Below are 24,047 nucleotides of genomic sequence, written 5' to 3' on the forward strand. Positions count from 1 at the left end.
TCTCTCCACACACTCGGCCCTCGCACACTCTGGTGCACACTTTCTCTACACACACTCAGCCATCGCACGCTCCAGTGCACACTTGGCCATCGCACACTCCGGTGCACACTCTTTCTCCACACACTTGGCCCTCGCACACTCCGGTGCACACTCTTGCTCTACACACTCGCCCATCGCACACTCCAGTGCACTCTCATCTCTCACACACTTGGGTATGCACTCTCTCTCATACTCCGTGCCACACTCACTCGTACACCGCACAATGGGCCCATCGCGAACGCCCGGGTCTCGTCTCTCTCCCAAGCGCGCCGAACGCCCGATCGCGCCAAACACATTCGCGCCATTTTCACTCACCTCGAGGCCCTCCTTCTCCGCCAGCACCTGCAAACTTTTTATTGAGTTAACAAGCCCGGCATCACGGTGCAAACACAGACTTTGCTCAGGCTCCATAACCACCTCCCGTGATTTATTTTCTGTTTCTCCCGTCTCTTCAGCCCAAATTTTTCTTCTTTTCCCAGGTTATTCTACTCTAACTCGACGATCGTCGGCGCCCCCAAAATTGTCTTCCAATTCGACCTTCCTCGGCGCCCCCGAAATTTTCTTTCCCAATTTGACGATCGCCGGCTCCTCTACACCCTCTCGCGTCGCTACTCCCATAGCCCCGGTCAACTTGGCTGTCATCTGCTCTAGCTCGCTCCCCATCCGTTCCTCATACCGCTTCACCTCGTCGCAATCCCCCGCGACCTTTTCGCTCGGCTTGCGCCCTATCTCCTCCCCCATTGTGTCCATGTTGCACCTGGATTCGATTATTTTGGTGTCCATTTTTCCACTCATCTTTTTATTCTCCTCACGTCTCGCCTCCTCCCTCCTATCCATTCGATCATTGGACCCATTCAAGAGCGCTAATATTTCTCACAGTAATAACTCGATGTTAGAACCTGCTTGCACAGCGGGCCCGGCTTCCGCCGCCACGTGCGAGGCGCCGCCATTTTCGTTACCAACTGCCGCACCCCCTTCACTTTCCTCCACTACCAACTGTTCCTGCCGGTCCTGGGTCATCAGGTCTTCCCCATTTATTATTCCCACCGGCATTTGACCGCCTTGGCCAGCCATCGTACGAATTTAATTTTGATTTTACAAACTAAATTTCGTGCGCTCGTAATTTCGAGTGCGTGAAGCGCACTCTAGGTCCAATTATCCCACTCCTGACACCAATTTGTTGCGGATCTCCCGAAGCCCGTCGACGTACAGAGGGGGGGGTGAAACCCCTTTTCCCCCTCGGGTCTTCGTGTCCACGAGGCCGAATCGCCACTCCCACAGCGAGCGTGGAAAAGGGTATCGGGTCGATGCCACACGTACCTTTGGTACCCACGCTGCCACGAAAACGGGGACCGGACCTAGCACAAGCCACGCTAATCGAATACGCCCAAGTATCACGTGACTCGTGCCGTTACCTTTTATTGAACCCGATTCGACCGGTTCTGTTCGTGTGATGCTAAGCCAATAGTGAAATTACGGGAACGGTCAAATAAGAGGATGAACACGGGTTTATTTATAATGTACAGGACGAAGAGACACAGAGCAGGCACTTAACAGTTTTAACTTATCCCCAGACAAAGGGCCCACTCACTCACGCGGGGAAAAAAGGAGGAAGGAAGTTCGCGCGCCAAACGCGCCTTGCCGTCGGTCGCTCTCTGGTGGTCACGGCACGTGCAGGGAGCGCAGGCAAGGAGGTCGCGCGTCTGTGGCCCGGAATGGGTCGTCTTCACAAGCGCGATTTAATACAGGCAGCAGAGCGCAGGGCACAGGGCACAGGGCACAGGGCACAGGGCACAGGGCACAGGGCACGGGGAGAGTTCGTGTACAACGAGGCTATTACAAGTAGTTCAAGCGGTTACAAGCACTCCGACTCGTTCAGGAGCTGGGCGACTCTGACGCGTTCTTGTCTGCTGCGGTTCTCTCTCGTCTGCATTCTCTCTCGTTCTCACCTCTCACTTCACTCTGGGGCTCGAGGCAGGGTTTTATATAGCAGAGTGGCCAGACAAGCCTCTCCTCAGTGAAAGACACATGAAAGCCCGCTTGGAGTTTGCAAAAAAGCACCTAAAGGACTCTCAGACTGTGAGAAACAAGATTCTGTGGTCTGATGAAACCAAGATTGAACTGTTTGGCTTCCGTCTGGCCACTCTGCCATAAAGCCCAGATCGGTGGAGTGTTGCAGTGATGGTTGTCCTTCTGGAAGTTTCTCCCATCTCCACACAGGATCTCTGGAGCTCAGCCAGAGTGACCATCGGGTTCTTGGTCACCTCTGTTACCAAGGCCCTTCTCCCCCGATTGCTCAGTTTGGCCGGGTGGCCAGCTCTAGGAAGAGCCCTGGTTGTTCCAAACTTCTTCCATTTATGAATTATGGAGGCCACTGTGCTCTTGGGAACCTTCAATGCAGCAGAAATTTTTTTGTAGGCTTCCCCAGATCTGTGCCTCGACACAATCCTGTCTCTGAGCTCTGCAGGCAGTTCCTTCGACCTCATGGCTTGGTTTTTGCTCTGTTATGCATTGTCAGCTGTGAGACCTTATATAGACAGGTGTGTGCCTTTCCAAATCATGTCCAATCAATTGAATTTACCACAGGTGGACTCCAATCAAGGTGTAGAAACATCTCAAAGATGATCAAGAGAAATGGGAGGCACCTGAGCTAAATTTCAAGTGTCATAGCAAAGCTTGGTGTTGGCTTAGCGGCTAGGGTGCCAGCTTAGGATCCAAGGATCCTGGGTTCGAATCCCGGTCGATCGCTGAATTAACGCCAGGGGGGTTGACTCAGCCTGTTAATCCTTCCGAGGTCGGCTAATTGAGTACCAGTTCACTGGTAATTCCCTGTGTGTCGTAAAAGGCGACAAACAGGGTTGGCGGCAGGAAGGGCATCCGGCCGTAAAACATTGCTTCAAAAAGGGGACCAACAAATACAACAACAACCACGGTGCCCGAAAAAGGCCAACCCCCGCCTCGCGGGGAAAAATGGCCTCTAAAGGTGTTTTGTTTTGTTTTATAGCAAAGGGTATGAATACTTATGTCAATGTGATATTTCAGTTTTTTCTTTTTAATAAATTTGCAAAACTTTCTAAAATCCTGTTTTCTCTTTGTCATTATGGGGTATTGAGTGTAGATTGATGTGTGAAAAAATGAATTTAAAGGATTTCAGCATAAGGCTGCAACATCACAAAATGTGAAAAAAAGTGAAGGGGTCTGAATACTTTCTGAATGCACTGTATGTATATAATGGAGCAAGTGTTTGTGATTATGTCTGTATGTCTGTATGTATGTATGTATGTATGTATGTATGTATGTATGTATGTATGTATGTCCGCTCTTCACCCATTGGTTTGACAGCTGACTTGACGCCACCCACAATTGTTACCCAAAACAAAATACTTAACCTAAAGTACCCAGAGGACCCAAAAGACCCCCCCCCCCCCCCCAAACCTCCCGAGGACCCAAAACACAGAGAAGACCCCAAGGACTCAAAAGATCCCCAGAACCCAAAATACCCTAAGGACCCATAAGATCCCAACGATCCCAAATACCCCCAAAGGACCCAGAGGAACCAAGAGACCAAAAAGACCTAAAAGACTGAAAAGACCCAATGGACCGCAAAGACCCAAAAGACCCTGAAGACTTAAAAGACCCCAAAGACTGAAACTATTCCAAAGACCCTTAATGACCCTGAAGACCCCTAAAGACCACTTAAAGTGGTCTTTACCCAAAGACCAAAATGTGGTCTTTACCCAAAGAAGACCCAAAAGACCCTGAATACCCCAAAGACCCAAAATACCCCAAAGATCCTTGAAGACCCAAAAGCCCCCGAAGACCCTTAAATACCCAAAAGGCTGAAAAGACCTAAATACCCAAAATACCCTGAAGACCCTAAATACCCCAAAGACCCTTCAAGACCCGGAGACTGAAAAGACCCCAAATATCCTTAAAGTCCCAAAAAACACCGATAAATGAAAAGACCCCAAAGACTGAAAAGATCCTGAAGGCCCTCAAGACCCAGAAGACCCTGAAAGGGGAACCCAAACACATTTTTTGTTTTGTTTTCACGGTTTAATCACGGTCCAATTTGAAGAGAATCTTTTTTTTTGCCATTCACAAAGTGCCGAAAAACACCTGGAGTGTCGATTTTTGAGATTGCCAGTGACGTCACATTGTGAACTCAGTGAACTCACCGTGATCCTGCCGGCGATGGTACATAGAGAAAAATGGCGCAATGCGAGCTCGGATTCCAATACTTTTTTGGAATGATGAAGTGAGGGCTAGGGGGGGGGGGTGGTAGTCGTGGGATTTGTTAGCTCGAGTGATGGTTGACAGGGGATTGTGAGGGGATGATGTGGGGGGAGGGGATGGTGGGGTCGTGGGTATTGTTAGCTAGGGTGACGGTTGATAGGGGATTCTGAGGGGATGGTGGATTTGGGTGAGGTGTGTGGGGTGGACGTGGGTATTGTTAGCTTGGGTGACGGTTGATAGGGGATTGTGAGGGGAAGGTGGAGTGGGGGAGGGGTGTGGAGCGGTCGTGGTTATTGTTAGCTAGGGTGACGGTTGAAGTGGGATTGTGGGGGGAAGGTGGAGTGGGAGTAGGGGTGTGGGTTGATTGTGGGTATTGTTAGCTTGGGTGACAGTTGAAGGGAGATTGTGGGGGGGAAGGTGGAGTGGGAGGAGGGGTGTGGGTCGATTGTGGGTATTGTTAGCTAGGGTGACGGTTGAAGTGGGATTGTGGGGGGAAGGTGGAGTGGGGGGAGGGGTGTGGGTTGATTGTGGGTATTGTTAGCTTGGGTGACAGTTGAAGGGAGATTGTGGGGGGGAAGATGGAGTGGGAGGAGGGGTGTGGGTCGATTGTGGGTATTGTTAGCTAGGGTGACGGTTGAAGTGGGATTGTGGGGGGAAGGTGGAGTGGGAGGAGGAGTGTGGGTCGATTGTGGGTATTGTTAGCTAGGGTGACGGTTGAAGTGGGATTGTGGGGGGAAGGTGGAGTGGGAGGAGGGGTGTGGGTTGATTGTGGGTATTGTTAGCTTGGGTGACAGTTGAAGGGAGATTGTGGGGGGGAAGATGGAGTGGGAGGAGGGGTGTGGGTCGATTGTGGGTATTGTTAGCTAGGGTGACGGTTGAAGTGGGATTGTGGGGGGAAGGTGGAGTGGGAGGAGGGGTGTGGGTCGATTGTGGGTATTGTTAGCTAGGGTGACGGTTGAAGTGGGATTGTGGGGGGAAGGTGGAGTGGGAGGAGGGGTGTGGGTCGATTGTGGGTATTGTTAGCTTGGGTGACAGTTGAAGGGAGATTGTGGGGGGGGAGGTAGAGTGGGAGGAGGGGTGTGGGTCGATTGTGGGTATTGTTAGCTAGGGTGACAGTTGAAGGGAGATTGTGGGGGGGAAGGTAGAGTGGGAGGAGGGGTGTGGGTCGATTGTGGGTATTGTTAGCTTGGGTGACAGTTGAAGGGAGATTGTGGGGGGGAAGGTAGAGTGGGAGGAGGGGTGTGGGTCGATTGTGGGTATTGTTAGCTTGGGTGACAGTTGAAGGGAGATTGTGGGGGGGGAGGTAGAGTGGGAGGAGGGGTGTGGGTCGATTGTGGGTATTGTTAGCTAGGGTGACAGTTGAAGGGAGATTGTGGGGGGGAAGGTAGAGTGGGAGGAGGGGTGTGGGTCGATTGTGGGTATTGTTAGCTAGGGTGACGGTTGAAGTGGGATTGTGGGGGGAAGGTGGAGTGGGAGGAGGGGTGTGGGTCGATTGTGGGTATTGTTAGCTTGGGTGACAGTTGAAGGGAGATTGTGGGGGGGAAGGTAGAGTGGGAGGAGGGGTGTGGGTCGATTGTGGGTATTGTTAGCTAGGGTGACAGTTGAAGGGAGATTGTGGGGGGGAAGGTAGAGTGGGAGGAGGGGTGTGGGTCGATTGTGGGTATTGTTAGCTTGGGTGACAGTTGAAGGGAGATTGTGGGGGGGAAGGTAGAGTGGGAGGAGGGGTGTGGGTCGATTGTGGGTATTGTTAGCTAGGGTGACACTGACAGTTGAAGGGAGATTGTGGGGGGGAAGGTAGAGTGGGAGGAGGGGTGTGGGTCGATTGTGGGTATTGTTAGCTAGGGTGACAGTTGAAGGGAGATTGTGGGGGGGAAGGTAGAGTGGGAGGAGGGGTGTGGGTCGATTGTGGGTATTGTTAGCTAGGGTGACGGTTGAAGTGGGATTGTGGGGGGAAGGTGGAGTGGGAGGAGGGGTGTGGGTCGATTGTGGGTATTGTTAGCTTGGGTGACAGTTGAAGGGAGATTGTGGGGGGGAAGGTAGAGTGGGAGGAGGGGTGTGGGTCGATTGTGGGTATTGTTAGCTAGGGTGACAGTTGAAGGGAGATTGTGGGGGGGAAGGTAGAGTGGGAGGAGGGGTGTGGGTCGATTGTGGGTATTGTTAGCTTGGGTGACAGTTGAAGGGAGATTGTGGGGGGGAAGGTAGAGTGGGAGGAGGGGTGTGGGTCGATTGTGGGTATTGTTAGCTAGGGTGACAGTTGAAGGGAGATTGTGGGGGGGAAGGTAGAGTGGGAGGAGGGGTGTGGGTCGATTGTGGGTATTGTTAGCTCGGGTGACAGTTGATGTTTTGTTTTGTTTTCTCTCGAAAATTGAGATGCCTCAAAAACCAAGGACACCGAAGTTGAACAGAAATCAGCAAGAGCAATATTACCAAAGGAAATCAGCAAGAAATCCAAGTCAAAGCAATTGTGTCAGCAGAAAATATCCGATGGCAGAAAAATTTGTTGCCCGCCTGGAACAAGATCGCCTGTAGGGTCACCCATAGGGTGGGTATTCTGCTCGTTTATATACATATAAATCAGCAGCTATGATCTTGCCAGCTATAGCAGACACTTTCAATAGTGGTCACCAGTAGTAATAAAGCCGGTTTTGTCTGTGAAGAACAGTTTAAGAAACCTGCAATGATGCCAGCCGTTGATGTCAATCACATCAGTGCTGAGGTTTTGAGGGATCCATCTTAGAGATGTTGTGTATGCGTTTGTGGGTGAAGATGAAAACGTTGCCCTGAGACATTCCACGTTCTACCAACATGAAGAGGAAGAAGACCACTCCCATTGCCTCTTCAGGTGCATAGAGCTGCCGAAGCAGTTTCCTGGGCTATTGGGCAATCCTGGACGGGTCACCACTCCGACGCAGGATACTCGGATGGCTCATTCATCCAAATAAGCTGGTACTCATTTTGCCGATCTCAGAAAAATGACAAGCTGAGTTAACCCACCTGATGTTAATTCAAAGGCATGACAGGAGCTTGAACTCAAGACCCTGAGATCTTAAGCCAGCCACATTAACGGTTAAGACAACACCAGACTCTACCAACATGACGATGACCATAATGAGATGATCCTCCACGATTAATCCTCCACAATTTGTGGCTCGGTCGGTTACATGTGGCGGCCGTCCATATCTGGGGTCATCTCCAACATTCGTTCCTGTGTGCACTTAAAATCAACAGGTCATTTAGCTGCTGTACAATATGAGGGCACACTTTTACCATACACGGCCACAATGTGTTCCTCGATTTATTTTAGCTGCACCACCTTTGCATGAACATTTCATCAAATTACTATATTCAATTTAGTAAAATCCATAACTGCATGACATGGCAAACGTCAGCATTATATTCAATCAACGAACAACGTCAGGTTAATGAAATTAATGTCACATAACAAACATAGGTAGTGTATTATAATAAAAAAAATTAAACAAAATGGCGGCTCAAGGGTGCTGACTGATGCCCTCCCTGTTCCTAGAACTTTCTCAATGCTCCATTATAAATTTGTCTCTTGACATCATCCTACCTTGGTGCAGGATTGCCTTCTTCCTGCACCTAACATCATTGCAATTACATGCAAAATGTCACCAAACAAACAATGATGTGGCACAAAACATGCCACATGTGATTTGTAGAGGGCACAGATACCAAGAAGGAATGTCATGGGCTAAGGTCCATCAAGAGGCACACCTTGTATTCGTTCATCCCAATCAGATTGCTTTGAGCAAGTGTTTGCAATTCATCGGCAAGAACTCTGGGCATGGATGATTGAGGAGCTCAAACTGCCCAACAGAAACCGCCCCCCCCCCCCGCCCCCCTCCCAATTTGTTTTTTTTTTTTAATCGTGTTAAAGGTATTTTGAACAAATGTCACAATGTGGCTAAAATAGTTATAAGGAAGAAATGCATCAAACAAGAATGATTAAGTGGGCTTTTGGGGTGGCAACAATGTGTGAACGTTAACATGTAACAATGTGCGTGAGAACGAGCGGATGAAACAATGGAATGCCAAATTCCAAGTAGGCATGTTCCGTTACATGCACATTGTGTGTATATATATATATATATATGTACAGAGATCACGAATGAACACCACAGAGATCACGAATAGCCAATAGCGAGCATTGACTCCGAGGCGATGCCCAAATGCGGATTTTACTATATGCACCGGAGGAAGAAAGAGAAGGGAAAACTGAAGCTTACCTGTTGCGATCGCCGGCAGTCCCAAAGCCTGCAAAGAAAATAACTCAAACAAAACGGGTTCAAATGTACAAAAATAAACAGGTTTATTAAAACAGAATGCTGGGACAAAGAAAAGCGCGACGGTAAAATTAAGTTCCTAAATGGGACGTCCCCACACCAGACTCGAACACAGACGAAGGGAAGAATAAACGAAAATAAATATGTGGGGTTATCGTGCACTTAGCTCAATCACTGGTGGAATCTCGTCAGGGTCTGCGAACGGGTCCAGGACGCCGGTAACGTTGCGTGCAAAGCGCGCACTTTGGCGGGAACCAGGCCTCATTGCGCCCTTTCACGCTCGTCCACACACGGAGAACCGCAGTTCCCAGGCCGCGGCTCCTCCTGCAACCACTGTACATCTCCGGTGGCGTCTCTAAACACGGTCAGTCCGATCGCTTCCTGGAGCCCGTCGTCCATGCATAGCCGCCTTCCACCAAAGTCTGGAACCAAAAGGAGAGAGTCGAGGGCAGAGGAAGGCGTGAGGGGCAAGCGAGAGAGAAGGCAAGAGAGAGAAAATGTCGGTCCGATGGTTCTTTTATTGACCATCTCGTGACGTCATCTGTGCCTCTCCATCAATGCCCGCAGGCCACCACTGCATGCTCAGCTCTCCCCCATTCCACACGCAGTCCGCTTCTGACGTCATCGGTCGAACCTTGCCAATCAGCGCGCTGCTTCCTCCTCGCCCTTCCTTCGCCAATCAGCGAGTCCCTTCCTACCCCAGCCTTCCCGTTGGTCAACTCCCGCCCAATCACTGTCCTTCTGGGCGTGGCTCTCGGCCTACCTGAGCTATGTGTGCCTACCTGAGCTATGTGTGCCTGCCAAGTCGGGGATGTCAGCCCTAGTGCTTGATGCCTGGCTTCCAGATGGTTTTTATTATTATTTAGTGCCATTTAATGGCAATTCTAACGAGTGTCTCGGGTACGGTGCCATAAAGGACAAAGGATAAATCACAGAGGTTTGACTAACAAGGTAGTAGTTAACATAATCCCTATAACTAGTTAACATGCCCCATTCCTCGTAATGGGGACGAAGATACACCTTAATCCGACATCCAGGTTAAACAGGTCCTCTACTTATTACATGGTGGTGGTTCTTCTTCTTCTTCACGACAGTCGGAGCATGTTACCTACACAAATCTACCTGACTACATATCACTACCCCGCCGACATAATATAATAAAGGGAGCGGGAGACAAGAGGGGGAGAGAGAGGGAAGCACACAAGCACAACAGCAGAGAACAGGGACATCGGGACATCTGTGTAAGGGAGAGGGCTGAGCGAGAACGGAGGAGGGGGAAGGGGTACACGGTATAAAACAAATTGACAAATTGAACAAATCGACACAAATTGCTTAAACCACTTGGCGAGCTCTCCACAAGAAACTTGGTAAATAAACACACCCCGATGTTGTTGAGGCCCAAGCCATAGATCTACTGTAATCTATATACCCCAGAGTGGAATGGCCCTTCCTGCCATCCCCGAAGGGTTAGGGTTTGTGTTCATCAAAATCAATAAATTTCAAGGAAAAATAAAATTCCTCATCATTCAGCTTCACGTATCTAACCAGTCAAATGGATCAACTGGAGAGAGTATGAAGACATGGCAGACCCTCGCCAGGACTTGCTTGGTGTGGTGTTTGTGTGGTGTATTGATTATGCATCAACGACGTACGGTTATGTTCATGCAAGGGACAAACAGACCTTTTTTGTTTAATTATATAGATTCACATTGCCATTGGATGTATTTTATAGACGTAGTCAACTAGTAATGTTCCGTACTTTCTAGTTGTATGTACTTCATAAATGCACTCATTCTTAATAGTACATCCTTCAAAGACATACATTCAAATAGTACATACTTTATAGACTTATTAACATTCTTAATAGCACATACTTTTAGAGGTGCAGTGCAGTACTCGGTTTTTTAAAAAAAGATAACGTTCAATACTAGCTACTACCAGGAGACGTTTGTGACCTACGTTAGGCCATTATGTGCGTACAGACAGACAAGACAGGCAGACAAACCAACACAAGGACCTAAATACCATACACTCTGGTGAGGGTAATAATGGCACCATGAACGAACGGTGCACATTGGGCAATTTACAAAACTTGCAGTGGGGCTGGATGGGTTGGGTGAAGGAGTGGCTGCAGTAATTGAAACATCATTACGGTCACCTGAAAGGTATAAGGCAATTCAAAAGAACAGAAGGCCTATATTATCGGATTTGCTCAATCATGATGCACAAGCACCACAAATGTCACATTCAGAGGTGTTTTTTAGTGATGTAGTTCGGTAAGTATCCCCAACCAAGTATCAGTTGTGACTGGCATGACCAGGGATATTTGTGGGGTGTTAACAGGTTGATAGAGGTATTCATTGCCGAGGCACATTGTAGATAAACACAAAGGTCACGTCACGTTGCAGACACAAGTCCTGGCCTTATTACGAGTGCAGGTTTTGGAGGCCAGCCAACATGGCCACTGCAGCCAAACGGCCACACTAGCAAAGCACAAGTTACGGTGTTTGACAAATGAAGACGATGGAACAAAAGCGACATCATCAATGCCACCGGAGCACTAACTTAACCGCATAGTTCCAGCTGGGCTACCATAGCAAAATTAGGGGTTCAGGTCGAGTTTGTGCATCCCGTTCTGGTGAGTGCAGGCGCCACAGGACATGTCTGCAAGGATGGCGTGAACCTGCTAGAGACAGGGCTTCGGTGGCAAAGCAAGACCAACATCGACAATGAAAAGTCTAAACTCCATACATCATTTAGACTCGGTCTCCCACACCGCACAAAACGTATCTGGTTTCATCGCATCACCATCTCTGTCCCTGTTATCACTTTCATCTGTAGTCATGATGATGATGGATTCTCCTCGTGCCCGCACTAAACGCCATCCTCTCCCAGCAACATCACCATCCAGTCCTTGTCAGAAAGACATTTGTTCTCGAGTGATTGGTTGGTAACCAGCCGTCATGGCTCAATTTGCAAGCAGACAACAACGGGCTCCGCAATGGCTTGCCGGTGGAGTCGATCAATCGATGCAGCGGCGCATCTGGAGGATCGGAGCAGGATTTGCGGAAAGCCTCACCGTCGGTCACAGAGCAGCCTCCGTCTGGCGATTCAGAGAAACAACCATTTTATATTAGAGGGCGAGGGCGCGTGCCATCTCAAAGAGGAGCGTTTCGTGATGCCAGCCGTGGCCGCAAGAATAAAGGCCTTGCACGCCGAATACAAAAGGCGAACACGAAAAAGAAACGAATGAATAATTGAATGTTTAGGCGGAACCCTTGGAACACGCGGTGACATCCCCATTGGTTTTGACCCATTTTAGGACGGGGCCAACAAACAATGGAGACAAAGCATCTAACAGGCGCTCAACAATTTGACGGGCGAACACACAAAAGGTTTTGTTTGGCTATTGCCCTAGTTACTCCCAAAGAAACCCGACAAAGAAGTGACAAAAAGTTTGTGGAAAAACAAGAGAAAAATGACCACAGTGTGGTCACCACCTGCGACGTGTAGAATCATGAGGATATCCGTTGCAATATGCGCTACCAAATTCGACCAGCCGTTCTTACCTCATACCAACGCATGTCCGAGTGTATGCGCATGCGCCATTCAAAAAGGCACCCCAACAACAAGAACAACAACGCGGTCCTCTCATGGAGCTGCTCGTCGCAGCGAAAAATGGATTTTCAGTGAGAATATCATCCAAAAATGTCATCGCCAGAAAAGCAGTTCAGGTTTCCCAATAACTGGATCATTCCAAGGAGACACGCTGGCACGGCCGAACAATTGGCAATCCTGCACCTTGATAATAAGGTTAAAAAAAAAAAATCAGCTTGATGCCACCACACGTCATACATGGGGATACGTGTGGGACATGAACTTTCAAGGCAAAATTACATCCCAAAAATCAGCCAAGACTGAAAATCCATCATTTCCGTAAAGCACAAATTGTTTTTTTAAACTCCATTGCCAATTGCTTGCCCGTAAATGCTTTTTATAAGAATGCCATGATAAACAGACACACCTCTGGCAAACATCCAAAGGGACAAAAATAGAAGCAACGACTACGTGCTGGACCTGAACCGCGTTACAGTAAAGGAAGACCATTATTCCTTCTGTTCTCGGGTAAAAGCATCATTGGTGGTGTGTAATTACAACAAAAAAATTAAATAACGAAAAACTACATCGATACGTAGTACTCTCCATATACCTAATATTGTTTGTGGGACTTGAGCAAACAACCCCCAGCAAAACTACTGTAGTGGAGAAAGACTGCAGGGTTTGGAAATACAAGTTTAGAATATGCACTGTATCAGAATACCTCTACCACACCACGGACCGCCTCTCGCACACCATGTACCCTGCCTCTCATACCACGTACCCTCTCACACATTATGTACCCTGCATACACATGGCGTCTACCATACAACATACCCTGCCTGCATTCACACTACCTCTCCCATGTCACGTACCCTATATGCACACTACCTCTCGCACAATAAGTACCCAAGTTTATGCATCTTGCACCCACTCCCTGTCAGGCACCCACAACATACACAGATTCCCTCTTACACACACCCCATAACACACAGATACCCTCTCACACACCCCATAACACACAGATTCCCTCTCTCACACCCCATAACACACACACACAGATTCCCTCTCACACAACCCATAACACATAGATTCCCTCTCACACACCCCATAACACACACACAGATTCCCTCTCACACACCCCATAACACACAGATTCCCTCTCACACACCCCATAACACACACACAGATTCCCTCTCACACAACCCATAACACACACACAGATTCCCTCTCACACACCCCATAACACACAGATTCCCTCTCACACACCCCATAACATTAACACACAGATTCCCTCTCACACACCCCGTAACACATCCACATATTCCCTCATACATCCCACAAAACACACCACTCCACACGTGTCACCTTCATTCGTGTTCCCCAATTGATGTAACTAGTGCGTGCCCGTACGTTTGTTCTCATCCGTTCATCCGTTTGTTCTGCACGACGCCTTGCCTCGCGTTCAGTGTTGTCTGCCAAGCGAGCAGCTCGTGCTTCATCTGTTTCAGCTGCACGACGCCTTGCCTCGCGCGTAGCGTCGCGTTTCAGGCGAGCAGCTCGTGCCTCCTCAGATTCCATAGCGCGAGCACGACGCCGTGCCTCGCGTTCAGTGTTGTCTGCCAAGCGAGCAGCTCGTGCTTCATCCGTTTCGTCTGCACGACGCCTTGCCATGCGCGTAGCATCGCGTTTCAGGCGAGCAGCTCGTGCCTCCTCAGATTCCATAGCGCGAGCACGACGCGCAGTTTCCCTCCTTCGCTCTCGTAAACGACGAATGGATTGGGGCATCGTGTTTAACTCCAATCAATCTATAATATAGACAGTAAGTATATAGACAGTAAGTATAAGGCAGATACGACAGTATAGATACAATCGAGACAGTAAGTCGTCACTATCCATAAGTTAAGTCCTCACTGTCCGGAAGGTCGCATATCGCAGTTACGATTAATCGCAAATTAGTTTTATTGGCCAATTATTCTATTAGCGCCAACATATTTTGCCTTTTTGCTACTCCATCGCAAGGAGAAGCACAAAAAGAGAAGAAAGAAAAATAAAACAAAAACCTTTCAAACCCCGAGGCAGAAACAACAAACACACAGGCGGTTCCTTCGCTCTAGCGTGACCGTGCGTGCAAAAAAAAACAACTTTAAATTAAAAAAAACTTTTAAAAAACTTTTTTTTAAACTTTCACCGTTGCTTCGGTCTTCGCTCTACCTTGAAAAGGCACATCCTCAGGTCCCCAGCAATATATCTGGCAAGTTTCGATTAGATCAGACCAGTGGTTGTCGAGAAACAGCGGTCACAGACACACAGAAATTACTGGAATTATAGAGACTAGGGCATGCCCGTACTATATATACTAGGACGTGCCCGTACGTACGTGCTTGCCCGTACGTGCTTGCCCGTACGTGCGTGCAAAAAAAAAACTTTGAAACCACGTGGCAGTAACGACCACAGAACCCCCCCCCCCCCCTCTATTTACATGAAATGGTTTGGTCCATTCGCAAAGCCAAAGCGAACGGCTTGCGAGTACGGTAGAACCCCCCCCCCCCCCCCCCTCTATTTACATGAAATGGTTTGGTCCATTCGCAAAGCCAAAGCGAACGGCGAACGGCTAAATCGCCATAGCTCGGTAACTACTTGTCCGATTAATATGAAACCTTGAAAAGGCACATCCTCAGGTCCCCAGCAATATACCTGGCAAGTTTCAAGTATATCGGACCCGTGGTTGTCGAGAAACAGCGGTCACAGACAAACACACACACAGACACACAGACATTCACACAGAGATTGCTGGAATTATAGATAGATATCTAAAATTATATCCCCCCCCCCCCCCCCCTCTATTTACATGAAATGGTTTGGTCCATTCGCAAAGCCAAAGCGAACGGCTTGCGAGTACGGTGACAACCCCCCCCCCCCCTCTATTTACATGAAATGGTTTGGTCCATTCGCAAAGCCAAAGCGAACGGCAGTTACGAATCGCAGTTACGATGAATCGCAAAGTAGTTTTAATTAGTTTTAAAACATAGTTTAACGGCAACATAGCGCCAACATAGTTTGCCAACGTGAAATAAATGAATACGCTCTCAAATGTGCCGTCCGAGGCAGAGTCTGTTCGCCACGTTCGGCACACGTGATAGCTCGCTGCTCTCTGATTGGTTGAATCGTTTTTTGGACATAGCTCGGTAACTACTTGTCCGATTAATATGAAACGTTGAAAAGGCACATCCTCGGGTCCCCAGCAATATACCTGGCAAGTTTCAAGTATATCGGACCCGTGGTTGTCGAGAAACAGCGGTCACAGACAAACACACAGACACACAGACACACAGACACACAGACACACACACACACACACACACACACACACAGAGATTACTGGAATTATAGATAGACTAGGACGTGCCCGTGCCCGTGGGTGCCCGTTCCTTGCCAAAATAAAAATAAAAAATGTCTTCGCCCATGCATGCATGGGCGTGCCCATGGGCCCATGGGCGTGCCCGTAAGTGCGTGATGTGACCGTACAATGAATGTATCGTCCCGACGCCGCAGCTCGGATGGCGCTGCAGTTAATCGGGCCTGTATCGGCAGAGTTATTATAAACGTGTACTACAATCGATCGTACCTTACAGCGTCTGCTCGCCACGTTCAGCATCAGTACGTCGTCACTATGACTATCCGTAAGTCCGGAAGTGACGTCCTCATTTGACTGTCCGGAAGGTCGCATATCGCAGTTACGATGAATCGCAAAGTAGTTTTAATTAGTTTTAAAACATAGTTTAACGCCAACATAGCGCCAACATAGTTTGCCAACGTGAAATAAATGAATACGCTCTCAAATGTGCCGTCCGAGGCAGAGTCTGTTCGCCACGTTCGGCACACGTGATAGCTCGCTGCTCTCTGATTGGTCGAATCGTTTTTTGGACATAGCTCGCTAACTACTTGTCCGATTAATATGAAACGTTGAAAAGGCACATCCTCGGGTCCCCAGCAATATACCTGGCAAGTTTCAAGTATATCGGACCGGTAGTTGTCGAGAAACAGCGGTCACAGACAAACACACAGACACACACACACACACACACACACACACACACACACACACACACACACACACACACACACACACACACACACACACACACACACACACACACACACACACACACACACACACACACACACACACAGAGAGAGATATTACTGGAATTATAGATAGATAACAATAGGCCCCCTTCAAAATCCCCAATCTCTCTCTCCAAAACCGACACTGGACACCTGCAGTCGAGGTTGCGTTCTGCCGATGATCTCCCCTGCTCGTTTCGTGGCCGTGTGCCGCTGCGCAGAACGCCATTACGCACGTGGTCCAAGTTGGTGAAGAAGGGGGGGAGGGGTGACCACAAGGCGGCGCCCTATGTATGTGTTTGCTAAATAAATGGCCATGACTTGGCAACCACTTGTCCGATTAATATGAAACCTTGAAAAGGCACATCCTCAGGTCCCCAGCAATATAGCTGGCAAGTTTCGATTAGATTAGACCAGTGGTTATCGAGAAACAGCGGTCACAGACACACAGAGATTACTGGAATTATAGAGACTAGGGCGTGCCCGCACGTACGTGCTTGCCCGTACGTGCGTGCAAAAAAACATGCGTGCAAACAACAACAACAAAAAAAAACTTTGAAACCACGTGGCAGTAACGACCACAGAACCCCCCCCCCCCCCCCCTCTATTTACATGAAATGGTTTGGTCCATTCGACTTTGAAACCACGTGGCAGTAACGACCACAGAACCCCCCCCCCCCCTCTATTTACATGAAATGGTTTGGTCCATTCGCAAAGCCAAAGCGAACGGCTTGCGAGTACGGTGACCATACCTTGGGAACCACTAGTCCGATTAATTTCAAACCTTGAAAAGGCACATCCTCGGGTCCCCAGCAATATACCTGGCAAGTTTCAAGTATATCGGACCGGTAGTTGTCGAGAAACAGCGGCCGCATACAGACAGACACACAACACACACACACACACACACACACACACAGAGATTACTGGAATTATAGATAGACTAGGGCATGCCCGTACTATATATATATCTAAAATTATATCCCCCCCCCCCTCTATTTACATGAAATGGTTTGGTCCATTCGCAAAGCCAAAGCGAACGGCTTGCGAGTACGGTGACAATCCCCCCCCTCTATTTACATGAAATGGTTTGTCCATTCGCAAAGCCAAAGCGAACGGCAGTTACGAATCGCAGTTACGATGAATCGCAAAGTAGTTTTAATTCGTTTTAAAACATAGTTTAACGCCAACATAGCGCCAACATAGTTTGCCAACGTGAAATAAATGAATACGCTCTCAAATGTGCCGTCCGAGGCAGAGTCTGTTCGCCACGTTCGGCACACGTGATAGCTCGCTGCTCTCTGATTGGTCGAATCGTTTTTTGGACATAGCTCGCTAACTACTTGTCCGATTAATATGAAACCTTGAAAAGGCACATCCTCGGGTCCCCAGCAATATACCTGGCAAGTTTCAAGTATATCGGACCGGTAGTTGTCGAGAAACAGCGGTCGCATACAGACACACAGAGATTACTGGAATTATAGATAGATGATGCGTGAACAGTTTTGACATTTATAAACCACAACGGTATGACGTCACTCAATTACACCAACCATTGTATTTACTGCACCATGTATGGTAATAAGCGATAATCCAGGCTTAGTAATCGAACTTGGCAGCAACACAAACCTCAGAGATTGCTGCACAAACACAGCAAACAGTTAAAACATTCAACAAGCTCCTCCATTCGGATTTCCCTTTACCTTCATTTCCACCTTTGAACGTCACTGTCATGGACGTGACGTCATCACTCATGATGATAAAACAAAAGGTGTTTCTCGTACGAACGACATGCAGTACCCACGATAGTCCCCTAAAAACACCATCGTTTGTTTTAATTGATTTATTCAAGAACATACAATTAGTAACAAAATATGTTTTCTAAACAAATGCATTTTGAAAATAAAAAATAATATGTAACGTTCCGAGAACTTTTTGAACGTGCCTCGACAATCATGCACTACCGTACCACCATGGCTACCTGTACGACCCCCATAGTCCACCTTCTTGCGGGGTCCGCCGAAGAAAGTTTTTCGTGCAAGTCTTTCAGGAACCGGTCGGCCAGGCCTGGCAGGAACCCCAACCCGAATTTATTCAGGATGCCGGCGATAACTCGCGTATTCTTCGCAAACGACGTCGTGACGTTTCTGACGTCCAACAACTAATGGAAGCAGGCGGGACGCCCGACTTAACGTCCGTGCGAGGGACGGCGCACACCTATTGTCGTCGGGTCGGAATATGGAACCCAGGATAGACGGAGCTTCAAGGTAACCCAAGCACCTTTGGTCTGTCACACTGAACGTATTACACGTGTGAACAATATTACACTTGTGCAAACACATTATGGTGGGAAGATGAACACCATGCCGAGTAAAGAGTGTCAACCGGACGAGCAGTAATAAAACGAACACAATACACACAAACGGAAGGAACCAATGACAAACAAAGTGATTCGTCCAAGCCACTCATCAAGTAGCTTCCAAAGTGGAAGCACCAAGCTACTCATCTATCAGCTACTCATCTATCCAGCTACTCATACATCCAGCTACTCATACATCCAGCTACTCATACATCCAGCTTCCAAGCTACTCATCTCCCAGCTACTCATATATCAAGCTACTCATACATCCAGCTACTCATACATCCAGCTACTCATCTATCCAGCTACTCATCTATCCAGCTACTCATACATCCAGCTACTCATACATCCAGCTACCAAGCTACTCATCTCCCAGCTACTCATATATCAAGCTACTCATACATCCAGCTACTCATACATCCAGCTACTCATACATCCAGCTACTCATACATCCAGCTACCAAGCTACTCATCTCCCAGCTACTCATATATCAAGCTACTCATACATCCAGCTACTCATACATCCAGCTACTCATACATCCAGCTACTCATACATCCAGCTACTCATACATCCAGCTACCAAGCTACTCATCTCCCAGCTACTCATATATCAAGCTACTCATACATCCAGCTACTCATACATCCAGCTACTCATACATCCAGCTACTCAAACATCCAGCTACTCATACATCCAGCTACTCATACATCCAGCTACTCATACATCCAGCTTCCAAGCTACTCATCTCCCAGCTACTCATATATCAAGCTACTCATACATCTAGCTACTCATCTATCCAGCTACTCATCTATCCAGCTACTCATACATCCAGCTACTCATACATCAAGCTACTCATCTCCCAGCTACTCATATATCAAGCTACTCATACATCCAGCTACTCATACATCCAGCTACCAAGCTACCCATCTCCCAGCTACTCATACATCCAGCTACCAAGCTACTCATCTCCCAGCTACTCATATATCAAGCTACTCATACATCCAGCTACTCATACATCCAGCTACTCATACATCCAGCTACTCAGCTATCCAGCTACTCATACATCCAGCTACTCATACATCCAGCTACTCATCTATCCAGCTACTCATCTATCCAGCTACTCATCTATCCAGCTACTCATACATCCAGCTACTCATACATCAAGCTACTCATCTCCCAGCTACTCATATATCCAGCTACTCATATATCCAGCTACTCATACATCCAGCTACTCATACATCCAGCAACTCATACATCCAGCTACCAAGCTACTCATCTCCCAGCTACTCATATATCAAGCTACTCATACATCCAGATACTCATACATCCAGCTACTCATCCATCCAGCTACTCATCCATCCAGCTACTCATACATCCAGCTACTCATACATCCAGCTACTCATACATCCAGCTACTCATACATCCAGCTACTCATACATCCAGCTACTCATACATCCAGCTACTCATACATCCAGCTACTCATACATCCAGCTACTCATACATCAAGCTACTCATATATCCAGCTACTCATACATCCAGCTACTCATACATCCAGCTACTCATACATCCAGCTTCCAAGCTACTCATCTCCCAGCTACTCATATATCAAGCTACTCATACATCCAGCTACTCATACATCCAGCTACTCATCTATCCAGCTACTCATACATCCAGCTACTCAAACATCAAGCTACTCATCTCCCAGCTACTCATACATCCAGCTACTCATACATCCAGCTACTCATCCATCCAGCTACTCATACATCCAGCTACTCATCTATCCAGCTACTCATACATCCAGCTACTCAAACATCAAGCTACTCATCTCCCAGCTACTCATACATCCAGCTACTCATACATCCAGCTACTCATCTCCCAGCTACTCATATATCAAGCTACTCATACATCCAGCTACTCATACATCCAGCTACTCATCTATCCAGCTACTCATACATCCAGCTACTCAAACATCAAGCTACTCATCTCCCAGCTACTCATACATCCAGCTACTCATACATCCAGCTACCCATCTACCCAGCTACTCATATCCAGCTACCAAGCTACTCATATACCCTTCTACTCATCTATCCAGCTACCAAACGACTCATCTACCAGCTACTCATCTATTCAGCTACCAAGCTACTCATCTACCCAGCTACTCATCCATCCAGTTACCAAGCTACCCATCTACTCATCTATCCAGCTACTCACCTACCCAGATACTCATCTACCCAGATACTCATCTACCCAGCTACCAAGCTATCTAGTTTACCAGCTACCCAGCTATCAAGCTGCTCATCTACACCACTACCAAGCTACTCAACTACCCAGCTACCAAGTTATCTAATTATCTAATTTACCAGCTACCTAGCTACCAAGTTATCTGATTTACCAGCTACCCAGCTACCAAGTTATCTAATTTACCAGCTACCCAGCTACCAAGTTATTTAATTTACCAGCTACCCAGCTACTCAACTACCCAGCTACCAAGTTATCTAATTTACCAGCTACCCAGCTACCAAGTTATCTGATTTACCAGCTACCAAGCTACTCAACTACCCAGGTACCAAGTTATCTAATTTACCAGCTACCCAGTTATCTTATTTACCATCTACCCAGGTACCAAGTTATCTAATTTACCAGCTACCCAGCTACCAAGTTATCTAATTTACCAGCTACCCAGCTACCAAGTTATCTAATTTACCAGCTATCCAGCTACCAAGTTATCTAGTTTACCAGCTACCAAGTTATCTAGTTTACCAGCTTATCTAGTTTACCAGCTACCAAGTTATCTAGTTTACTAGCTACCAAGTTATCTAGTTTACCAGCTACCAAATTATCTAGTTTAGCAGCTACCAAGTTATCTAGTTTACCAGCTACCAAGTTATCTAGTTTACCAGCTACAAGTTATCTAGTTTACCAGCCACCAAGTTATCTAGTTTACCAGCCACCAAGTTATCTAGTTTACCAGCCACCAAGTTATCTAGTTTACCAGCTACCAAGTCGTCTCGTTTACCAGCTACCAAGTCGTCTCGTTTACCAACTACCAAGTTATCTAGTTTACCAGCTACAAAGTTATCTAGTTTACCAGCTACTAGTTATCTAGTTTACCAGCTACAAGTTATCTGGTTTACCAGCTACAAGTTATCTAGTTTATCAGCTACAAGTTATCTGGTTTATCAGCTACAAGTTATCTAGTTTACGAGCTACCAAGTTATCTAGTTTACCAGCTACCAAGTTATCTAGTTTACCAGCTACCAAGTTATCTAGTTTACCAGCTACCAAGTTATCTAGTTTACCAGCTACCAAGTTATCTAGTTTACCAGCTACAAGTTATCTAGTTTACCAGCTACAAGTTATCTCATTTACCAGCTACGTTATCTAGTTACCAGCTACAAAGTTATCTAGTTTACCAGCTACAAGTTATCTAGTTTACCAGCTACAAGTTATCTAGTTTACCAGCTACAAGTTATCTAGTTTACCAGCTACAAGTTATCTCGTTTACCAGCTACAAGTTATCTAGTTTACCAGCTACAAGTTATCTAGTTTACCAGCTACAAGTTATCTAGTTTACCAGCTACAGGTTATCTAGTTTACCAGCTACAAAGTTATCTAGTTTACCAGCTACAAGTTATCTAGTTTACCAGCTACAAGTTATATAGTTTACCAGCTACAAGTTATCTAGTTTACCAGCTACAAGTTATCTAGTTTACCAGCTACAAGTTATCTCGTTTACCAGCTACAAGTTATCTCGTTTACCAGCTACAAGTTATCTAGTTTACCAGCTACAAAGTTATCTAGTTTACCAGCTACAAGTTATCTTGTTTACCAGCTACAAGTTATCTAGTTTACCAGCTACAAGTTATCGTTTACCAGCTACAAGTTATCTAGTTTACCAGCTACAAGTTATCTCGTTGACCAGCTACAAGTTATCTCGTTTACCAGCTACAAAGTTATCTTGTTACCAGCTACAAAGTTATCTAGTTTACCAGCTACAAGTTATCTAGTTTACCAGCTACAAGTTATCTAGTTTACCAGCTACAAGTTATCTAGTTTACCAGCTACCAAGTTATCTAGTTTACCAGCTACAAGTTATCTAGTTTACCAGCTACAAGTTATCTAGTTTACCATCTACAAGTTATCTAGTTTACCAGCTACAGGCTATCTAGTTTACCAGCTACCAAGTTATCTAGTTTACCAGCTACCAAGTTATCTAGTTTACCAGCTACCAAGTTATCTAGTTTACCAGCTACCAAGTTATCTAGTTTACCAGCTACCAAGTTATCTCGTTTACCAGCTACCAAGTCGTCTCGTTTACCAGCTACCAAGTTATCTAGTTTACCAGCTACAAAGTTATCTAGTTTACCAGCTACTAGTTATCTAGTTTACCAGCTACAAGTTATCTCGTTTACCAGCTACCAAGTTATCTAGTTTACCAGCGACAAGTTATCTAGTTTACCAGCTACAAGTTATCTAGTTTACCAGCTACAAGTTATCTAGTTTACCAGCTACAAGTTATCTCGTTTACCAGCTACCAAGTTATCTAGTTTACCCGCGACAAGTTATCTAGTTTACCAGCTACAAGTTATCTAGTTTACCAGCTACAAGTTATCTAGTTTACCAGCTACCAGGTTATCTAGTTTAACAGATACCAAGTTATCTAGTTCACCAGCTACCAAGTTATCTAGTTTACCAGCTACAAGTTATCTAGTTTACCAGCTACCAAGTTAGCTAGTTTACCAGCTACCAAGTTATCTAGTTTACCAGCTCCCAAGTTATCTAGTTTACCAGATACCAAGTTATATAGTTTACCAGCTACCAGGTTATCTAGTTTACCAGCTACCAAGTTATCTAGTTTACCAGATACCAAGTTATCTAGTTACCAGCTACCAAGTTATCTAGTTTACCAGCTACAAAGTTATCTAGTTTACCAGCTACTAGTTATCTAGTTTACCAGCTGCAGGTTATCTAGTTTACCAGCTACAAGTTATCTCGTTTACCAGCTACAAAGTTATCTAGTTTACCAGCTACAATTTATCTAGTTTATCAGCTACAAGTTATCTAGTTTACCAGCTACAAGTTATCTAGTTTATCAGCTACAAGTTATCTAGTTAACGAGCTACCATGTTATCTGGTTTACCAGCTACAAGTTATCTAGTTTACCAGCTACAAGTTATCTCGTTTACCAGCTATCACGTTATCTAGTTTACCAGCTACAAGTTATCTAGTTTACCAGCTACAAGTTATCTAGTTTACCAGCTACCAAGTTATCTAGTTTAACAGATATCAAATTATCTAGTTTACCAGCTACCAAGTTATCTAGTTTACCAGCTACCAAGTTATCTAGTTTACCAGCTACCAAGTTATCTAGTTTACCAGATACC

At 46.6% G+C, this 24,047-nt stretch overlaps 1 protein-coding gene across 11 annotated transcripts in view; it reads right to left on the bottom strand.

Annotated features, from left to right (window-relative positions):
• Positions 1-24,047, bottom strand: part of LOC137434498 (E3 SUMO-protein ligase PIAS2) — a 221,979-nt gene that overhangs the window by 96,519 nt on the left and 101,413 nt on the right. The window contains exon 2 of one of the 11 annotated variants that reach the window (XM_078785611.1): positions 13,593-13,987. The exons of 5 other annotated variants lie outside the window; for them this stretch is intronic. In XM_078785611.1, the coding sequence (XP_078641737.1) occupies positions 13,593-13,967 (375 nt within the window). In that variant the 5' untranslated portion in view covers positions 13,968-13,987. Of the gene's footprint in view, positions 1-8,525; positions 8,983-12,151; positions 12,200-13,547; positions 14,281-24,047 lie in introns of those variants that run through there. 5 more of the 11 variants (XM_068127567.2, XM_078785610.1, XM_068127568.2 and 2 more) reach the window with 5 other exon arrangements.

Source organism: Myxine glutinosa, chromosome 10 (assembly GCF_964187855.1).
Source record: "Myxine glutinosa chromosome 10, kmMyxGlut1.1, whole genome shotgun sequence".
NCBI classification, from domain to species: domain Eukaryota; kingdom Metazoa; phylum Chordata; class Myxini; order Myxiniformes; family Myxinidae; genus Myxine; species Myxine glutinosa.